We start from the raw sequence: 21732 nt of genomic DNA on the forward strand, positions 1-21732 counted from the left end.
TCTGTAAATTTTACTAGATATAAGGTGGTCAAGTGCCTTTGGCTTAGGCAGATCTTTCGATGGCCTATAGGCATATCCTTATCTATTCCTGGCTATTTTATTTAGATGTTCAAGCTCTAACTCATCAGGTATAGGAAATAAAGTCTCTTTTCTTTCAGGGAGGAGATGGATAAAACAGATGTTTATTGGGGCATTCCTCATCCCAGCTATGGTGTGTGGCACTGCATTCTTCATCAACTTCATAGCCATTTATTATCATGCCTCTAGAGCCATTCCTTTTGGAACAATGGTAAGTTACTTGGATTTTAATTTTAAACAATGCTTACAACTATTCTAATATAAGGCCTGCTGCCCCTCCAGAGTCCCTCCTATTGTGTGTTCACCAGTTTCAACCAGTCCATGTTGAGTCCCAGAACGTTTTTGCTGGGCTCCAAAAACTATTGGTTACACTTAAAACCTAAAGTTTACTACATTTTCTTGATTCTATGAAATAAAAAGTTGAATTTAAGGCTGGTGGTGCACACTTTTAGTCTTAACATTTGGGAGGCAGAGGTAATGGATCTCTGAGTTTGAGACCAGTCTGGTCTGTAAAGTGAATTCCAGGACAGTGTGGCCTACACAGAAGAAACCCTGTCACAAAACAAACAAAGAGAAAGAAGGAAGGAAAAGAAACTGGTTACATAGCTCTTATCAGAAATAGGAGAGAACTGATGAATGAGTATATTTTAGAGAAAAACCAGAAGCACCAAGAAGCATGAGTGTTTTATTAAAAGACGTCAGTGCTCTGAGTTGCTTTTCTGTTTATGGGGTAAAATACTGAGCAGAAACAAGAAAAGGGTTTATTTGACTTAAAATTTATAGCTCATCATTAGGAAAGCCAGGGCAAGCAGGGTTTCAAGATAGGAGTCTAAGGCAGCAACCGTGGAGGAGTGCTGCTTACTGGCTTGCTTCTGGGCTCACTTTCAGCTATCTTTCATATACAACCCAAGACTAACTGCCTCCATTGGGCTGGGTACTGCAACATCAGTGTCCCACAGGTATGCCTACAGGCCAATCTGATGGTTACAGTTCTTCAATTGCGATTCTTCTCAAGTGTGTTAACTGAATCACTGAAGCTTACAGTGACATTTTACCCCTTTGACACACGAATATATCACTTTAACTCATAATCTTTTCTTTCTTATTCCCCAAGATTTACTACTATTAAAATATAAAATTCAGCATACCTTTAAAAGCATACTCTTTAAATATTTTAGCACTCTAAAGGCCCAATGTCTCTTTTAAAATTGAGTATCTTTAACTGTAGGCTCCCATAAAATTAAAACCAGCTTATATACTTATCAAAAAAGAGAACCAGGGCATAGGAACAACCAGGGCATAGATTAAAGTACCCCTCCCCCCAATCTTAACAGTATAAATCAAATACCGTAGCTTAGCATCCAGACTCTGGGACTGATCTGGGCTCTAAACAGATTAGGCAGCTGCAAGCTGGAAAACTCTTCCCGTCACAGCACACAGCTCGTCTCGGGCTCAAGAAGGGTCTCTTCCATACTTGCTGATTGCTGTCTTCTTTGGGTGCCTCCAGTACGCTGAATACTGAAGCTGCACCTTCACTAACCTCTTCAGGAATGTAAGCCCTGCCACATGGTGTTAGGTCGCAGCCTCTCTCACGACCCGTTCAGTCCTGGCACTTCCACAGCATTATTTGCTACCAGTATTACTAGCAGACTATTAATCCATTAGTGGATTGATAAATTGATTAGACCAGAGCCCTCATAATCAAGGTGACTACATTATATGCTATTATTTAGCTCTACTAGCTAGGAACCAACACCACACCAAGACAAGAGTCTTTTGGGGGGTGAATGTTTTATATCACTTGAGAATGAGGACAGGACCAATTTACCAGGGTGTTTTGAGAAAGGATTGTAGATAAGAAATCTTGTGTGACCTGTTATACCTCAGATGCTGAATTTGGTATTATAGGTTTTCAGATAACCAGAGTTGTAGTTTAAGAACTGCAGGGTATCATGGGACCCAGTCACCTTTCTACTCTAAACAATGTTCACTTCAGCATGCCCCATAAATCCTGCATTCTCCTAGATTTGTCTACAAGGCAGTAAACTAGTTGGTAAGGGTAATGGGTGGTTTGTATTGATTTGTCATTTTGAAGCCTATTTTAGCTGAGGAGGGAAATCTTGGACATAGTCAGAAATATTCATAAGCTATAGAAATCAGATTTCACAAACATATAGGAAGACGTCTTTCCATGGTTACTTGAATGATAACTGGAAAAAAATTACTTGAGTACTCAAATTGTAATGTGGGAAATTCATGATACATAATCAGAAATTACCACCGTGAGGAGAGGGAGACCAAGTTAATGGTACCTTATAACAAGGACTCTAAAGCTGCGTCTCAGAAGTAGTCAGACTACAGATGCCCAAGTGGTAGTGTGCACCCAGTAGAGAATTGCTGTGAGAATACGGCTAGAGGAAGCACTCCCTTAGCTGCCTGAGGATAGGCCAGGCAAACATGCTTTTTACAGAGACTCTCAGAAGAAAGCCTCAGAATATGGGCTCAGTATTAGAACAGATAAAATTGTTCTTTCTTCTTCTTTTTCTTTTTTATCAATTAACTTTCACACAAGAAGAGTAAAAGGGAGCACTGATGAGAAGGAAGTTAAGTAAGCCAAGTCATGGACTTGAGTGTGGGAGTCCCCAGCTACTTGTGTCCAAAGTGTCCTGGCTTGTGTGCATGTTTTCTTACAGAGCATATTATATGGCAGGAGAGAAGTTCATGAAACTGGACCTGGATTTCCTTTTCTAGGGGAAGAGGAAGAAAGTAGATTCTACTTTACAGAATGAAATGGATTTATATTGATGAGGCACAAGATTTTAGAATTGGTATTTTTTTTCTTTTTAAAGGATGGAGAAGTAATGAGCTTTAAGAGCAAGTACAAATTCATTAAAGCAAAATTGCCAGAACACCATCACTTCCCCATTTGAGTTGGTTTTAGACGACCAGAAGAGCACAAGGGTGTGAAATAAACAGTGGCGCCCTGTAGCATGTAATTGTTAAAAATCAAGCCACGCTAATGCCAGTGGCAGTGAGATCTCCCCTCCTCCATGCTATCCCCAAGCAGTGGTCTGTCCAGTTTCCTGAGGTTCACTTGCCTCCGAACCATTCATCTTCCCAGGCCATCTGCCCCCTGTGAGTCCCTGTGTCTTGCCTGCTGAGACTGGTGGCCACTGGCTCTAAACTCCTCTCCCCTTAAAATTAAGATCCAGAGGTTTGTAATTTATCAGCTGGATTTATATCAGTAAATCTTCAACCCTGAAAATACTCACAAAAAGAACACAAACTCAACTGATACAGATATAAGCTGCACACCTAGATTGGACAGATGTGCCCTACATAATCTATGCCTTTCTGTGATAACCATAGCTACCTGTGACTCTTTGAAACCACGTGGATCTGGTTCATCTTCCTCCATCTTCTCACGGGGGGTCAGGGTTAAGAATCAAGATGGCTATAAGCAGTTAATGTCTACTTAGTATGTATCACCTTTAACAGTTACTCTTAACATTCCCTGTCATCTGTCCTGGTTACATTTGCTCCTGCAACCCGTATACACCATAGATTTTCCAGAAGTCAATCTCTAGATAAATGTAGGCATTATGTAGCCCTTTGGTTTGTGTATATTAAGTACTAAGAGGCAGTGCTTATTTTTAACTTGTTCGTGTGTGGACACAGGTCCCTATGGGAATTTCTGTCCCACCTTTCTATTTATTTTCACTTTCCTTGGAGTGAGGACCTGTGCTGATTTTCACCAGTGTAGTAGACGCTGGTTCTTGAATTCTTGGCTGCTAAGTTTCATTTTAAAAGTGGGATTGTAAGTGAAAGCCTAGTAGAGGAACAAGATATAATAACCGTGATGATCCTACTTTAAGTAACTCTTTAGAGTTTAAAGGAGAGAAATAAAGTTTGATGAATGCAAATCTCAAGTCAAGGGAACTTGACCGATGAGTCGATTCAGTGTCACTTTTTCTTAACAGCTTGCCTTGCATTCTCAGTATTCTTTAAGGGAACTCGTCCTGATTCTGAACATAAAAGAGTTAGGAATTGGTTTCAGTCTGATCAACACGATTTCTAACCAGCTGCCCAAACTTCTTAATCATGTATATAAAAAAAGATCTGATTGGAAAACACTTTTAAAAAGTGCTAAACAGTTGGTAAATCTTTAATGAAGTATTTATGGAATATCTTATTGAGCTTTGCCATGGACACAGAATGCTGAGGGTGCTTAGTGCATCTGTGGTTAACTGTATGTAGCACACATGTATTGTACTAGTGCCTTTGCTTGTGTACTTTTTAGTGAACAAATGTGTGCATGCTTGAATAAGGAGAGAGGTAGACACACAGGCCAGTGTAGCATTTCAAACTTTCCTTACTACATGACACTTGCCAGAAGTCCAGATATAGACACAAAATAGAAGAAACCTGATTCTGACGTTTGCATGGAAATGAATCATTCTGGCTAAGATCTCTGTTTTGTTAATATTTTCTGTAGAATGTGTTTGAATCCATATTATTAGACTTAGGGACATGTAAAAAAGCCAGCTGTTTCCATGGGCTTAAGGAGGTAGCTGAGTTTATAGAGTATTGGCCTGTGCATAATGTTCTGGTTCTGTCCCCACCCAGTATCATATGCACCTGATTCATTTCAGCACCTAAGAGGACTTGGCAGGAGAGCCAGAGGTTCAAAGTCATTTTTGGCTACATAGTGAGTGTATAGCTATCCTGGAATACATGAGACTGCCTCAGAGTGGAGTGAAGAGGAAGAGGAGGAAAAGGGGTAAAAGGGAGAGGAGCAGAGAGTGAGGAAGGGGGAGAGAGACCAACCCACTCTTCAAAAAAAGGTTCCAAATCAAATGCCTACAGAAGTCCTGTACCTTCAGCAGTGAGGTTCTATTGGTGGGTTTATTATAAACATTCTTCTTGGCCATGGATCCCACATAGGAATATTCTCTTCAGTTTTCCTTTATTCCTATTTGAAATTAATGTTACGGTAAAGGAAGATACAGGGCTCTATATTATAATGTGTTAAGCAGTGGTTCTCAGCCTTCCTAATGCCGTGGCCCATTCATAGAGTTCCTCATGTTGTGACCCCCAACTGTAAAATTGTTTCTGCTGTACTTTCATAACTGTAATTTTGCTATAGAGTGGTGACTCAGTTCCCAAGATCATCGGAAATAACTGTTTTCTGATGGGCATGACACAAGTTGGGGACCACTGTGTTACAGGTGTTTGATCTGACAGTCAGTAACCAAGAAGGAACCTAACAGCAAACAGTCTGGATTTGCCACCCACATATATATGCCACACTTAACTCATAATACAATGTTTGAGAATTCTAAAATGCTTATTTCTCACATTCCTCATGTCTTTGTTATATTAAGCATGAATTTGTGTCCTAACAGCCAAGACAAGTAAGTTCTTGAATCTGATGTTCTCAAGAGATTGTTGTGATGCCATCTCTGTTCCATCTTGTACTTCATCAGTTAATACTCAGTGTTCCTGTACATTACAGTCTTTACCTGTAGAACTGAGACCTTAGAGATAATCAGTTCTGCTTTACTGTTCCATAGTGAAGATGTCTTAGCCAGATACTCTGCAGAAGAAAGTATGTCTCTGTCCTCTAAAAACACCACAAAAGTAAACATTTTCATTATTATGGCCTTTCTATAATTTTAGACTTTGAATGGGCAAAATAATATTTGGATTATTTTATTATAGGAAACACACAAATGCACACACACGTTTCTGTTAGTGTTCTAAGGTATTGTAGAAGAGAAAAGTACCCTGAGTCCAATAAATCGAATTTAAATTTTGGGCTGGCATGTAGTAACTGTGTGCTCTTGGAAAGTTAGCCTCACCTCTCAATGGTCTTCACCTTATACATAGGGGACTAGCATTTGGGGAACTCCTTGCATGTTAGGAGCTCGGTAAAGTATAATCAAGAAACTTGGTTGAAATAATGAAAGATAAGGAGTAGACATGTCAGAAACATGTCAGGGGCAGTCTGGAAGCCGAGGCACAGTGAAAACTGAAGGTGAGAAAGAACTCAGTTTGTCTTTGATTCCATGTGACATTTTCTCCTGTTTCCAGTGGTATGTTCCTTGTGTCATTTTAACTCCTACTAGGAATTAGCATTTTCTCTGTGCTCAAAGGGTCTTAAGTTTTCAGGTCTCTCACTTGTTGGTGGTTTTGCTCTCTGAGTAACCACACGCGTTCTTACTTCATTTGCAGGTGGCCGTTTGTTGCATCTGTTTTTTTGTTATTCTTCCTCTAAATCTCGTTGGTACAATACTGGGCCGAAATCTGTCAGGTCAGCCCAACTTCCCCTGTCGTGTCAATGCCGTGCCTCGTCCTATCCCGGAGAAAAAATGGTAAAGAGATGCCAACGCTTATTTGATTGTTGTTACAGTGTACAAGCTCTTAAGGCTTTATGTGCATATGACTTTAGAAGCAGCTTGTGTTTATGCAAATGACTATATGAATTTAAGAGTTTGTTCATTTTCCCATCAACCCTCATTGTAAACTGTATAATAAGTTATGCCCCTTATTTTGCCATCTGAATATTGGTGTGGTTCACATGTCAACATTTTGATAACTATAGTAGTGTGTAGAGTGGGTGGGAAGTACAGCTTCAACAGTTCTCTAAGCCTGTAGGTCAAATGTGCCCCTGCCTGATTCTGTAAATAAAGTTTTATTGGAACACAGCCATACCCAGTCTTCACACACTACCTATGACTTCTTTTATTCACCAGCAACATCTGAAACCCTCTCATGTGCTGAAAAATCTTCCAACTACTAGTTTATAATCTCCCTTTCCTTCTAGATACTTTATTCTAAACATTGACCCTTTTATTCTCATATAAGTCTACCAATTGAGAGATGAATTGAGACCAGTTGTGGTTAAATATTTGAACACAAAACAATCTAAAGATATACTAATTTGATACTTCTATGCTTAAAAAAAATAAGAAAACATTAAAAGTCTTTGTTTTCCATAATTAAACCATATGTTTCTATAAGCAGAAAACTTTGTAGGAAGAGTAAACATTGCAGTCTGTAACACAGTAGACTAGAATCTGAGCTGTGTCGCAGATAGCATTGGTCAGTGTTACATGGCATCAAGGCATACACATTTAAGTATTCAGGACCAAGGGTCAATGAAGTCCCATGGTGCAACATGGGCAAGCACTGCTGGAAACACCTTGGGTTCATATTTGTTTGATTTTGAATTAGTGTTTGGTCATTGAATGTTCACAAATCTTGCTGATTTATAACAACATACACATTCAATTTCATGACCCATAATCTAAAAGCTTTGATTTAGGGGAGAGTGACCTTTCCAATTTTAGAAATTACTATATGCTTGTCTTTGTTATATTGGTACCTATAAGAAACTTTCAGAAAGAGTTTTTAAACTGCATTATCCCTGAGTCAGTATTATATTACTAGGTCCCATTAATATCCTTGTACTCAACTTATTGTTGGGAAGAAAAGGAGAAGCCTAGTCAGAATCCACAGGAGGTCTTTGGGAATCGCATTAGGAGAGGCTAAGCAACATGTGCCCTCACTTCCTGTAGATTGGCCACTTTTACTTTTACATAGTTCGACTATGGCTTCATTTTATTTCTTGTTGGGTTTTAAATCATGTGGGATGGTTACCTAGGATAGATCAGTTTTAACCGCAGAACCATGGCTTTCTATAAAAAGGAAGATGATAATAAACTACTTTTAAGCTTGTTTTCCGCTCTGTCTTTTTTTGTTTTGAGATTGTTTTTGCGGTTGTTTTGTTTTTTAAGTTTGCTCATCCCAGAGTTAACAGTTCAGTATCTTTGCTTGTCCAGATGCTGTTCTAAGTCAAATAGCATCTGCTGGCCGACACTCTAGTTAATGGCATCTGATGTGACTCAGTAGAGAGTTACAATGCAGTGTAGTAAGTTCTGTGGTGTAGGGATGTTCAGGAGTCATCCTGATGGAGGAGTAGAGTTTCCTGAAATACAAAGGGAAGGTTGAGAACTGCCCATGCTTGCTGGGAGAACATGAAGTTAAAGCATTCCAGGTAGAGAATCGATGGTCTCACTCCAGGAATATTGACTAGAAGGGTTGAGCTTTGAATTTTATTTCTTAGTCTTTGTTCTCATAAACCAGAGTTGACAATACCTTCATTATTTGTTGAAAAGGAATTAAAGCCAAGAAGAAAGTGGATAAAGAACTGGCAAGGCCATTTATGAAAACTTGTTTCAGATCAGGGGCCTTGAGACTTTTTCTTTTCTTCCCTTCTTCCCTTTGAGTTTCTGTAAGCAAATGCTCACAGAGTTCTCAGAAGTTACTACAATGGGAAACTGGGGATAAATAATGTGCTGCTTGTTCTGCCAGTAGAAACAGTGTGTCCTTCGCAAGTACTGCACTCAGCTTTAGTACTGGATAGAACCGACGACTAATTTGAAGTCTCACTTACATTTTTATACCTGTTTGGATTTTGGTTTTTCTTTTTATTGGTTTGTCTTTATCCATTGACATGATTTTTAAAGTATTAAACATCATCTATTAATTGGGATTTGTACATATTATAAAAACTGTGCTAGAAATGTACTGTTAATCTTAATATTTTCCAGGTTTATGGAGCCTGCAGTTATTGTTTGCCTGGGAGGAATTTTACCTTTTGGCTCAATCTTTATTGAAATGTAAGTGTTGGCAATATTTTTGGAAAAATTTAGTTATAACAAAAATTTAAGAATTAGAGTATGCTAGATTGGTATGGAATCATCAGATAAGATGGTCTCTCTGAAGTCCGTTTTGCATTGCTATAATAAAATACTGAGGTTGCTAACTTTTGTAAAGAAATAATTCTGTTTAACTCACAGGATTAGAGTCTAAGTCACAGTACATTGTAAAGGGAATGGAAGGAACCTGGAAGCAGGAGCTGAAACATCTCAGTGGTGCATATCTCTTGGTAATCACAGCTGATTCTTGAGCACCAGTTGACCAAAAAGCACAGATCCTTAATTCAAAGTACCCGCAGAAAAAGCCCAATAGAGTATTTGATTCTTGAAACTTCCTAAGCCAGGCCTCCATCATCTGCACTTTTCTCGGTATTATTTTCAAGTTCCCACAACAGTCCAGTAAAGTCCTGAACACTCAGTGGCTTTTCAGCCTAAAGTTCAAGACTCCCTTTCAGAATTCTCCCATAACATAGCTCTGTTACAGCAGTATGCTTATTCCTGGTACCAATTTATGCCTTAGTTTGCTTTCTTTTGCTGATAAAATACCAGCTTGGGGAGATGGATTTATTTATGTATACACCCCAGTCATAATCCACAGTGAACGTCAAGGCAGGGACTTGGAGGCAGAAACTGAATCATGCTTACTGGCTTGCTCAGCTTACTGTCCCGTATAACCCAGTACCAACTGCCCAGGAGTGGCACTGCCTGCAGTGGTCTTGGCCTCCTCACATCAGCCAGAAAATGCCAGGCAATCGATGGAGGCTTCTCCCCAGGTTGGCTCTAGCTTGTATCAAGTTGACAGCATAACCAGCACAACTTATAAGTATAAATCCATAAACAGATAAATGTCTTTTGTTGCCTGTCAGCTGTGAGTATCCTACAAGCATTGGTGGGTACCTGAAAGAGACTGGAGTGTGTCACTCTGACATTTTTAATAGAGCCAGTTTGGGAGCTCTGTTCCTCTGACAGTCCTCACTCTGACTTACCTTTCACTGTCCCCCTTACTCCAGTTCTCCGAGTACTTGAGGTCATGTCCTCCCCTGCTTGCCTCTGCTCTCTCAGGTAGTTAAGCGCTCTGCTCTTTCAAATCATGTTTATTTTGTTTTTCTCATACCCAGTCTTCCTAGAATGACATTTTAAACCTGTCAATCTAGATTTTTTGGTTTTTTGTTTTATTTCGTTTATATGTTTTGAGTTTCTTCATGTCATTATTTGCTAAAGACTTTGAATCACTAGCTGGAGCATTCATAGGGACCATCCTATTCATCCTCTTAGTTTTTGCCATTTTGTTGAAGATTTGGCCAGGATGACGTTTTGAGGGGTTTTTGTTCCTGTTTTTGGGTGTATGTATATTTGTTTTTGTCCTTTTACATTTATGTGTATGAATACTTCTCTACAATCATTATGTATATGTGTACCATATACATGACTGGTGCCTGTGGAGGCCAGAGGAGGGTGTCAGATCCCCTGAAACTGGAGTTACAGAGGGTGTGAGCCACCGTGTAGGTGCTGGAAATCACATTCAGGACCTCTGCGAAAGCAGCTCTGTGCTAATTTGTTGTCCCCAGAGTATTTAGTTTGCTTATTTGACTTAGTAAATTCCTTTACTTAGAACTAGTTCCCTGCTTCTGTTGTTTCCTGTCCCTGAGTTTCTACTGGCTCCCCACCCCCAACCCCAAGAGCCTTGTCCAGTTTTTACTACTTTTCCCAACGTGTCACCCAGGCAGGCAGAGGAGCCACTCTTGTAAGTGCACATTAGATGCTAGGGTTGGCTTGTTACTGGGCTTTTCCACCAGGAAATAGTCTCCTAGATAGTGATGTTTCTCTTACTGTGCTGATCTTTCCTGCTCACTTGCTGTAAAGGTAATTAAATAAAGTAAATGTCTTTTTATTTTGTTTTTTGGTTTTTTTTTTTTTTTTTTTGAGATTATATACAATTACATGATTTTTCCCCTTCCCTTCTTTCCTCCAAACTTTCCCAGGTCACTACCTCTTAATCTGTAGCAAGGGGTCTATCTGTAAATAGTTCTTGAAAGAATATGTGATTGAATATTGAATAAATGGATTACAAATAAGACAGGAGAGAATTAAAAAAGAGAGAATTTACAACAAAACAAACCAACCAAACAAACAAACAAAAAACCCTAAAGAACCATTTTCTGAATTAAGGATGTTTGAGCAATGGATTTAAATTTTTTTTTCTTAATGAAAAATATTGCTGCTCTTTCTTTCACAATGCTCTTTCAGACTTGGGCTTCCTGGTGTGTTTTTCTTTCCTAATTCTTTGTCTATCACTTTTTTTTTTTATAATAGAATGTTTTATAAAACTGAAATATGTTTCTTGCGTAGTGTTGTGTCTTAATGGAAGATGGAGGACTGGCTCTGTCTTACAAAATTGGGGCTCTTCTCATTTGTCCTTTTCCACACTTTAACTTCTTTAAGCTGCTAATTTAGTCATTTTGTTCAGAGATAAATACCTTTTTAAAGAGTTTGCTCTTTAAAAAGAATCGCAAAAATATTTTAAATATTTGATAAATGAGAGTAAGGAGAAACTGTTGGGAATTCCTAGGAAGGGTAATAACAGGTTTTAAGTGACATAAAAGTGAGAGCTGAGACAGCTGCGGTGAGCTTCAAGGATGTCCTCACTGCCTCTTGTCAGGTACTTCATCTTCACATCCTTCTGGGCATACAAGATCTACTATGTCTATGGCTTCATGATGCTGGTGCTGGTCATCCTGTGCATTGTGACTGTCTGTGTGACCATCGTCTGCACATACTTCTTGCTAAATGCAGAGGATTATAGGTGGTAAGTGCTTGTGGGTGGAACCTCTCAGGATTATAGTATCTTTTTGGTTTTGGTCTTTGAGACAGGGTCTCTTGCTATGTAGCTCTGGCTATCCTGGAATTTGCTATGTAGACCAGGCTGTCCTCAAACTCAAAGATATCCACCTGCCTCTGCCTCCCAGGTCCTGGGATTAAAGGTATGTGTCAGCATACCGGCCAGTATACTAATATCTTAAAATAGGTTTGCCTCTGAAACTTGTCAAGTTGAGGAGAGGACTGCTCAGAATTGGGTTGTTTGAGAGAACAGAGAACCTGGGTGTGACAAGGCACACTTGCAGTCCTAGCTCCAGGGAGGCAAATAAGATGGGTGAATAAAAAAAGATAGTAGAGAGGTGCTTTTTCTCTAGTTGTAAATGTGATGAGAAGTTTATAAGAAAATAGTGTTAGTCAAAACTGTCCTGTTTGAAATATTTCTGCAAAGTGCTCTACATTGAGCTTGGGAGGAATCCTCTTTTTGTTTTAAAGTTCAGTCTAAAAAGGGAGCTGGAGTATTTAAAGTTACTCAGAGAATCTGACCAGACTCAGGAGTTCCTAGTTCCTAGGCTCTTCACTGCTAATATATTTGAGAATCAGGTACAAGTATTTTTTTTAAGCATGCAGGATTATAAAGGCTATTTTTGTAAAATTCTTTTCGTTATAGTTTTTAGTACCATTCATTCCAAATGCATAATTTGTTTTAATTTCGGTTTTTATTCCAGGCAATGGACAAGTTTTCTCTCTGCTGCATCAACTGCAATCTATGTTTACATGTATTCCTTTTACTACTATTTTTTCAAAACAAAGTAAGTCGAATTTTTCTCTCATCTCTTACCTAGGAAACTACACTTGTCCTTTAAAAATGTGTAAAGCCTCAGATTGAAAGGAAAATCTGTGTTGAATATTATTTTATTGTATTGCAGGATGTATGGCTTATTTCAAACATCATTTTACTTTGGATATATGGCGGTATTTAGCACAGCCTTGGGGATAATGTGTGGTAAGTATTTTTCGCTCAAGCCTGACTGACCTGAGTTTGATCACTGGAACCAGAGAACTGACTCCAAAGAATTGTCCTCTGACCTCCGTGTGCTGTGGTCCAAATGACTAATAATAACTATTAAATAATAATAAATTATTACAACTAAATAAAAACCAAGGAATCGTGCTCTTTTGCTTTATCAGGAACACCAAAATGAACTCAATTTTTTTATCCATTCTAATGATGCTACATAGCACAGAATTACTATGATTAGTTTTTCATTCGATGGGAATTGTCTCGTTATGATGCTGTATTTTCCTGTGTTGCTCAGGCTGGTCTCAAACTTCAGTAGCAGATGATTTTCTTGTCTCATCCTTCTGAGTAGCTGGGATTACAAGTATGTGGCACACATGGCATTGGAAAGGATTGTTCTGTCGTCGGTTGTCAGGTGTTGCCTGAGTGATTTCTGTTTAGCAGTTTCTTACACTGTTTGGAAGATAAAGCATCTGAAAGGCTGCACAGGCTACTGGCAGTGGGTTTAGCATGCCTGTTCAGTTTTCCACAGTGGGTTTGGTTGATTGTATCCCTGAGGTGTTTTGCAGTGTAACACTCCATTGCATACTTCCTATAAAATAGTAGTTCAAGCTAAGTAAATGTATTGTGCTCAGCTTATCCAAGAATGTTACAACAGATGATTGTAGATTTTTATTGAAGGCATAGATATGTGTAGGTGGATTTGGAAGCCATTGATAGTTACTGCCTACCTTAAGAAACTTATTGGTGGTTATAATATTGTAATTCTTAATCTTTTTCTGCTTATTAGCAGAGATTCCTTTATAAAGAAAGCCTTTCCTCATCTCTTTTATTACCTTGAGATTTGCCAGTTTGGTGAATACAAATTGGTTCATGGTTGTAGGTGTAGCTCAGAGTGCTTGTCTAACATGCAAAATCCCTTGGATTCAATCCCTAGTACTGTTAGAAGAGTGACTAGGTAATTGTGTGTATTTGTACTATTAATTAATTCACAGAAAATTAATTTAAAAGTTTTTAAGGAATAAATTGAAAAGCAGTTGTTGATCACCTATTCAAAGAGTCCAAAGTTTAAAAAGCAAAACAAAAGTACTCCCAAGTGTTTGTCTAAAAAGACTACTGGGCTTATTCATTCATTCATTCATCTGCTATTCATTCACTTATTCAACAAATAATTATTAAGTAACTTTCATGTGCTAGATACTTTTAGACACAGAGGGTAAATATTTCATTAATAAAATGCTTTCTGAAATTTAACCCTATTTAAGATTCATTGTTTGAAACCAACAGTTTATAACTCCTGTCCCAGTTACCTATCTCTTGTGTGTTTCCCTGAAGTATAGACTCCTTTGTACAGCTTTTATAACTTACATATAAAAAGGAGACATGAGAAAGTACTTTTCTAGAGCTTCCACACTACTGGCCCTTACTTCTCTTGATCCGCAAAGTTTCCCTTGTTACTTCTTATGACTCTGTATGGTTTTGGTATTGATATTACCATACATGGTCATTCACACTTCTTATACTAGTACTTACAGGGCTAAAGCAGAAAGTTCCAGAATTCAAGAACAGTTAGGGCTACATAGCAAGACTATGTCGGGGAGATGAAGGGAGGATAGTATTGCTTTAATGTGCAGGGTTTGTCATTCTGAAGTCACTCCTTTCTTTTGTGAGCTGTATTAATCCACAGTTACTGACCATACAAATAGTAATTGTGACTTGATCTAAATAATAGGGTAGGTTTGGCGATAACAGATGTCTTTAAAGCAAATGGTACCATTTAAGCAATTCAGAGAGATACTACTCTGGAATGCCAACATAAAGACAATACCTTGAAAAAGGAATGGAACTCTCTAGAATAGAGAACATTTTAGTATTTGTAAATGGCAGACCCTGGGCCCATTATTTCAAAATATGTCATTTTATTTTTGCAGGAGCAATCGGTTACATGGGAACAAGTGCCTTTGTTCGAAAAATCTATACTAATGTGAAAATTGACTAGACACCTGAGACACCTGGAACTTCGGATCAGTTTCTCTTTCATGAGGTGGAACTTGCACAGAAAGGAAGAAGAGTCTCAAGAAGAGATTTGGGCTTAACTCTGGGTACTTTGTGGGTCTCTTGTGGATGGCTTCAGTAACATCTATTTCCATTGATCCTAGGTTCTTACTGACTGCTTTCTCCAACTGTTCACAGCAGATGCTTGGACTTTATGCAGTAGGCATTACTACAGTACATGGCTAATCTTCCCCAAACTAGCTCATTAAAGATGAAGTAGACCAGCTCTCTTCAGTGAAGAGGACAAATAGTTTATTTAAAGCATTTGTTCCAATAAAATAACTAGAGGGAAACTTGGATGCTAAAATTCCATAAGTAGAAATCTTCCTGGCACTTGGTGTTTCTATGTTATTGAAAAATGATGTTCCAGAAAGATTACTTTTTCTCTTATTTTTACTGCCATTGTTGATGTGTTGTGGGACGTTTTTATATATTGAACCTGGGTTCTTTTTGACCTGTTTTGGTCGTCCCTCCATTCAACTGCATCTTTTTTTAAAAAAAACAAAATTAAAAACTATTAAATTCTGCATGGAATATATCTGCTGTCATCTTAATACTAGTTGGATCAACCTCATTTATTTATCTTAAAATTAACCAGCTTTCTCAATTCCATCCAAAGAAGATACAGTATGAAAATAGAGATTTATTCTCTATAATACAATTTACTGTACAGTTAGCAAGCAAAGTGTTAAATGGAGAAGATGCTTGTTTTTATTAAACATTTGGAGATTTAGATAATTTACAGTTTAACTGAATGTCTAAAGTGATTATCTTCCCCTCCCTATCCTCAAGTTAGTCTTACATCTTTTTTTTTTTTTTTTTTTTTTTTGGGTTTCAATGAAGGCTTTACATAAGAAATTATTAAAAACCAAGGGGGGCAATAACTGTATATAACAATAATGTCGTGTAGGTGTAGGTTCCTGGATGCATTTGGATGTACAGATTGACTGGAGGACTTTGGGCTGATGGTTGGTGTAGAAACGTTTGGGTTTGGGTGGCCTTTCACATCTTGCCTACCATTGCATGAAACATTGGGGTTTCTTCAAAATGTGTGTGTCATACTTCTTTTGGGAGGGGGTTGTTTTCTTCCTTTATGAAACTCCTACTGGAGCTAAATTTGTAATTTAGAAACATTTAATTTTGTTAATCCTGTCTGGGACATTTAAGTAACATCTAAAGCATTATTGCTTTAGAATGTTCAAATAAAATTTCCTGACCAAATTGTTTTGTGACAGTAGATGTGTTTATAACTTGAAGATACCTGCTCAAAAGTCCATATTATAGAATTCCACTTAAAAAAATAAAATAATGAAGCATACTTTTCAAATACAGAGGACACTCATTAAAATCCCCAAACTCAGAGCTAGGTATGATAGTTGATGCCATAGTCCTAGCACCAAGAAAGCCGCAGAGATGGAGGTTGTAGTGAATTTGAGAGCTAGAGAGTGAGTTACTGTTCGTTCTGTGAGTTCTATGAGTTCTGTGCTACTCTGGGAGATCCTGTCACAGGAAAGAACAAAAACAAAGTCTGAATGCTTGGCTACATACAGTTATGAAATATAAGTATTTCCTTTATGTGAAATTGTGACACACAAGTCACACATTCATTGGAATGCTGTGCCATGCAGAGTAACAGGGACTGCAGTGTCAGCGCATTCGGTGGATGAGTAAAGGCTACCGTATCTCAAAGACATTATTTTAATTTACACATATATTTTCAGGATCTGCCCATATTATGAAGTTTTCCTAAAGTCATTGAGTTTCTGATTTAGTAGTTTGCTCTGCAGATCTCAAAACTACCATATATTTGGTGGTTTTAGAAAGACTCAGGTCATCTCTGTTAAACCTTAATGTGAAACATATGCATTCATGGTCACATGAGTTATTTTTATAAATTGATAAACTCCGTGTCTTAAACTGAGACATGTGATATCTTTAGGATGTGGGGTTTGGATTCTTAACCTTATGTGAGCTGTAAGCAATGTGAATAGAGCTATGGTCAGTCATCTTTAACCCAGAATCCTGGGTTTAATGTCACCTACTAATTCTTATTTTTCTTTTTTGCCTGCCCATATGATCTTAAAGTAAAGGGCACTATTTGTTTATTTCATGTAATTTTTAAACATGTAAAGTATTTTTAACATAAGAACACTTAGTCTACATGCTGCGGGTGTAGCTCAGTGCTTGCCTATCTTACACAAAGCCTGGGTTCCATCCCCCACACTGTATGAACTGGGTATGATGGAGCGTGTTTGCAATCCTAGCATTCAACAGGTAGAGGCAGGAAGATCAGAAGTTCAGTTACCCTCGGCTACATAGTGTCAGGACTATCCTGTGCTATGTGACATTCTAGCTCTAAAAATGAAGCAACACTTTTCTGTCTAATAGAGTATATATAAATGGGACAGCAGATTTATGCCTTAATGTTTTTCATAATTGTGTAGGTAAGGTGTAGGGTTTTCAGAGAACATGGCGGTTTCAGGTGCACCTATTTGTTTGCTATGTTTAGGTTGAACTCTGGAGTTCTTTGAAGTCTACAATGAAAAAAATTAATGTATTAAGAACATTAAAATGGATTTAAATTACCTTGAAAGATTCTTTATAAAATGACTTGTATTGATTAGTTTATAATTTCACACATGGGTGACATAAATGTCTATCTTAAAAAAAGATGTAGGTCACAGATGGCTTAGCTCTCACTAGTTCTCAGTAGAATAGTTCAAACAATATTACTTACATTAATTAGAAGGGGCTTTTGTACTCCATTAATGTTGTATTTAGTTTACTAATATCTGCTCAGTTTGTCAGCTGATAGTTTGAATACTATCAAAACTAAGAACATACTTTGTATCTTTAAGCATGTTTCCTGAAAAATTAACTACATTAGAAACTGATATCCTTATACTGGTCTCCCAAGTGCAAAAGTAGGAAAAGGCGGTAAGGAGCTGGTTAGAGAGGTTAGAGATGCTAAAGTATGTAGTGTATTGTGTGGGCTCCCAGACCACAGTGGTTTGTGGAGAAACCCCTGCCCTTAGAATCATTGTATGTGCTATTTGTACCTCATGGCTGATATGCTCGCGTGTTCCACTGATGACGGGTGGCCCTCTTTCTAAAGGTAGTTGCTGCAAATTCCAGTTCTTCCAAAAGTCACTTGATTTAAGGGTTTATCCACAAGTTGTGCTCATTTTGATATAGCATTTGTTTCCTAAATGTTTACTAATCACTTTATGCCAAATGTCTTGCAGATGTTATTTTTAAACTTACTGAATTTTTACAAATATAAAAAGGAAAAAGTCTATTAGTGTAACTTGTGTAGGAATGACTACATAAATTCTAGGGGCAAAAGCCTTTTATAGAAACCTACACACTGCATTCCATCTGGGTTTTGAGTTAGATATGAACATTTTTTAGTGCTTCTTTCTCTTTCACTTATTGGAACATGTGATAGGAGTAGTGACATGCAGAAGCACAGATGTTCATGTTTTCTGTCATGTAAAATTCCGTAGTTATGCTGTATATTAGCAGTGAAGGCGATAAAGTGTCTTGAAGACTAGACTAGATTTGCAGAAAGGGTAGAACAGAGAGGGGCACACACCTGCAGATGTTCTGCATGTCTGAGGGTGCAGATGAGTGTGCCTGAAATTTCCTCATTTAGTGTTCCTACTGAAGCCATGTGTGCAGTGTGCAAAGGTAGAAAGTTATTTCACAGTTGCCGTAAAGGAGGCTGACGGTGAAGTTCTGGTGGACGAGGTGAGGCCCGGTTTGGGATTATCTTTCCTCCTCAGCTTAGGTCCTTTGAAAGTTTGTAAGTGTTACAAGTAGGAGCTAAATGTCAGGAGGAAAAAGGTTCTCTGAAGAACAGTTTTCCTGAAAAAAGTCTCATTTGGGCTTTTCATCTGTGCTCACCTTGAACCTACAAACCTCCATGGACAGTCAGCAGTGGGAAGACATGGTGTTTGCCCATATTGCTTTCATTTTGTATACACTTTGAGTTTGTGTAGGCCGTGTTCCAGTTGGCTTTTTAGTAATAGAAATCCCTCACATAATGTATCAGATATAATTGAAGATCTAATCTAGTCTGTTAATTTATCTAAAGTTGAATTTTTTTTTTTTAAAAAGTAATAAAAAATTAAATGTACTTCCCTTGGATGCTTGCTTTCTTTCCTTTGTAAAACAGTTAAACTGAGGCATGAGGGGTTGGTTAGATAACTTGTCATCATCAGCCTGCCTGCCAAGATGTGACGGATGACATTCATCCCACTGTTAGTAGCTCAGGACTCAGCACTTGTCAGGGGTCAGATAAGACATACGTTTATGTTGGAGACTCATCTGCGTGAGAACTCGGGTGTTAATGGAGCAGTGCATACAGAACTCTAGGACATCCTCTTGTGATACTGTACAGATGTGGCCAGCAGAAATGAAGGCTTTAATATTTCAGGGTTAATCTTCATGTCTGCCTTTTTTATATATTTTGAATTTAAAAAGTACAGAAAAGTGGAAAGGATGGTATAGTGAATAAGATTTTTTTAAAAAAACACTTAATTTTTCTGGTCTTTTTTACTTCTCCTTATAGATAAGCTTTGAACCACTGACAGCCATATAGTTTGGTTAATGTAGATTTGGCTGACTTCTGATCTTGCCTGATTGGAAAACTAGGCATAGATTCTGTGCCATAGAAGGAAGCCTGTTATACACCCAGCTTCTTGATTTCAAAGTAAAGTGAAATTACTCAGCATAATTTATAACAAACAGGGGCCTATATTCAGCCAAGTAGGGTCTTTAAATTCCTTGAAATATTTGTCTTAAATGATTTACACATTCAAAGTTTGCTATGAACAGGGTTTTTAATTATTTTTAAGACTTGTGGGGGCATTTTTAATAACTGGCTGATTTTTGTTAACTCACAGTGGCTCAGTCTGAGTCATTTCTACAGGACTAATCATGAAGTTCTGGGGAAGTAGAGTCTACAGAGATAAAGTTGGGTTAGTTTAGTCAGGTCAGCTGAAGTTAGCTTTAGCAGGGCAGGTCTGAAGTGTTTACATTTTGTAGATGTGCCTGTGGAATGAGGATGTGGGTCTGTGGCCACCCAAGTGTTCTAGGAAGAGTCATTGAAGTGGGAAGAGGCAAGACCTTGTTCGGATGATTGTAGATGTTGAAGGCAGCAGTTACAGAACTTGAAAGGCATTAGGAGTCCAGGATACATGAAGGTTAAAGGAAGCTTTGAGGTGATAGAGGACCTAGGGTTCACCTTGAGCTAAGAAGGTCTTAGAGACATGACAGTTGTAACAATGATTAAATACCTTCTTTAGAGAACTCAGCAGATCACCTCAGTGGTGTGAAGGAAGGGACGAGCCAGCAGACATTGTTCCAAGGTCCATTGCCTGTTAATAAAAAATTGACCTAGTTAGGGAATAAGGAGGTCAAATGTGGATCTGAAGGGGTCTGAGCAGCTGCAAAATAACCTGATGCATTTGAGCAAAGGAATGAAGATGTGGTAAGCTAGATAGGGCATAGACTTAAAAAGACCATTTAGAGATTTCCCATGGGACCAGAGATGCTGAAGAGGTAACGCAGAAGCATAGAAGAAAGTACCACTAAGTTGAACAGTTTGAGGTCATAAAGCCTGTTCTAAATCCCACTTTTCCCACAAGGTTTTTATTTGTTTTGTATGTACAAAAAGTGTTTTGCTTACACATATGCCTGTACCACTTGTTTATGCCTGGTGCCCATGGAGGCAAAAGAGGACTGTAGTTCCAGATGATAGTGGAGCTGGACATTAAACAACCAGTGCTCTCCAACCAACCCTGACTTTAGATTTGAAATACACTTTCTGGTTTATTTGCACAGAACATAATGAGACAGGTCTATAATCCCATCACTTAGAAACTGAGGCAGGGATTGCCACAAGTTTGAGGTCACCTTGGCAAGAGCCTGTCTCAAAAGAGGAAAGTGAGTGTGGTTCGTATGCCTTTACTCCCAGCACTTGGGAAGCAGAGGCAGGAGGATCTTTGGATCTGAGGCCAGCTGATACACAAAGCATGTTTTAGGACAGCCATAGCTACATAGAGAGAAACCCTGTCTGAAAAGGGGAAAATTTAAATCCGAATTAGCTTGCTATGAGACCAGTGTGTGTAATGTGAGAGGGAGCTGTAGAAGGGATCAAAGTATTGGTCATTTCTCTGTAGTCATTCCCATTTGAACTTCCTGACGGTCCCACCAGTTGCTGCTTAACCTACTGGTCAGTAGCCAGAGAAACACCCAAACAAGCCTCACACGAAGCTGAGCAGCTCGCTTATCTATGAGCATGGGTCTTCAAAATATTTGGATAAAGGGTATTCATGAAAAGACTGGCAACTAACCCACCAGGTGGTGATTAGGGGCAATAAAAGCTCCAGCTTCTGTGCATGCCAAAGACCAGACTCTAATGTCTGTTTTCCAGAATTCTCTGTAAATGGGGGAGCCAGTTGGCTGTTTTCATAGGGCCATCTGGAAGCCTGGAAGTGTCACAGAAGTTTGTTAGCCCTTTAGATGTCGATTTGTGCACTTATCTACTGACAGGTGGTGACCTTCACTGGGGTGCAGATAGTGAACTCTGGCGTTGGGTTTGACCCCTTCCAGCAGTAAGACAAAAATGCCATTCAACCTCCTACACCTATGGCCTAGTTTAGTGGCCACTTGGCTTTCCTTGCCATTTGGTGCCAGCTCTGCTCCTCACGTCCCCTCCTCTCCTAGCACATCTTGCCCAACCTGGATGTAACTTCTGTGCTCAATTGATGGCAGCCTCAGGGTCAGCCTTACATTCCTCTGTGAGATTCAGAACAGTATAAAATACTCTATGCGGCATTCTTCCGATGGTTAACCACTACCTGTCCTGATGAGGCAGATGATAGTGTGAGACATTTGGAGCCTGGCATAAAGCCCAGCTTTGGACCTGTTAACTGCTTTATCGTTTAGTGGCTATGAAGCCATGTGGTAATAAACCCCAAAGAGAAATTTAGTCCGTTGTTCTTCTTCCAGTTAAGTTTTTAAAAAAAAAATCCT

At 38.6% G+C, this 21732-nt stretch overlaps 1 protein-coding gene across 1 annotated transcript in view; it reads left to right on the plus strand.

Moving 5' to 3' along the window:
* TM9SF3 (transmembrane 9 superfamily member 3) overlaps positions 1-15912 on the plus strand; it is a 47330-nt gene extending 31418 nt beyond the window's left edge. Inside the window, exons 9-15 of the mRNA XM_080912142.1 lie at positions 159-289; positions 6313-6452; positions 8694-8762; positions 11461-11607; positions 12344-12427; positions 12545-12621; positions 14568-15912. Of these exons, the coding sequence (XP_080768268.1) occupies positions 159-289; positions 6313-6452; positions 8694-8762; positions 11461-11607; positions 12344-12427; positions 12545-12621; positions 14568-14635 (716 nt within the window). The 3' untranslated portion in view covers positions 14636-15912. The remainder of the gene's footprint in view (positions 1-158; positions 290-6312; positions 6453-8693; positions 8763-11460; positions 11608-12343; positions 12428-12544; positions 12622-14567) is intronic.
* Positions 15913-21732: the final 5820 nt, after the last annotated feature.

Source organism: Micromys minutus (genome assembly GCF_963924665.1).
Source record: "Micromys minutus genome assembly, chromosome: 2".
Taxonomy (NCBI): domain Eukaryota; kingdom Metazoa; phylum Chordata; class Mammalia; order Rodentia; family Muridae; genus Micromys; species Micromys minutus.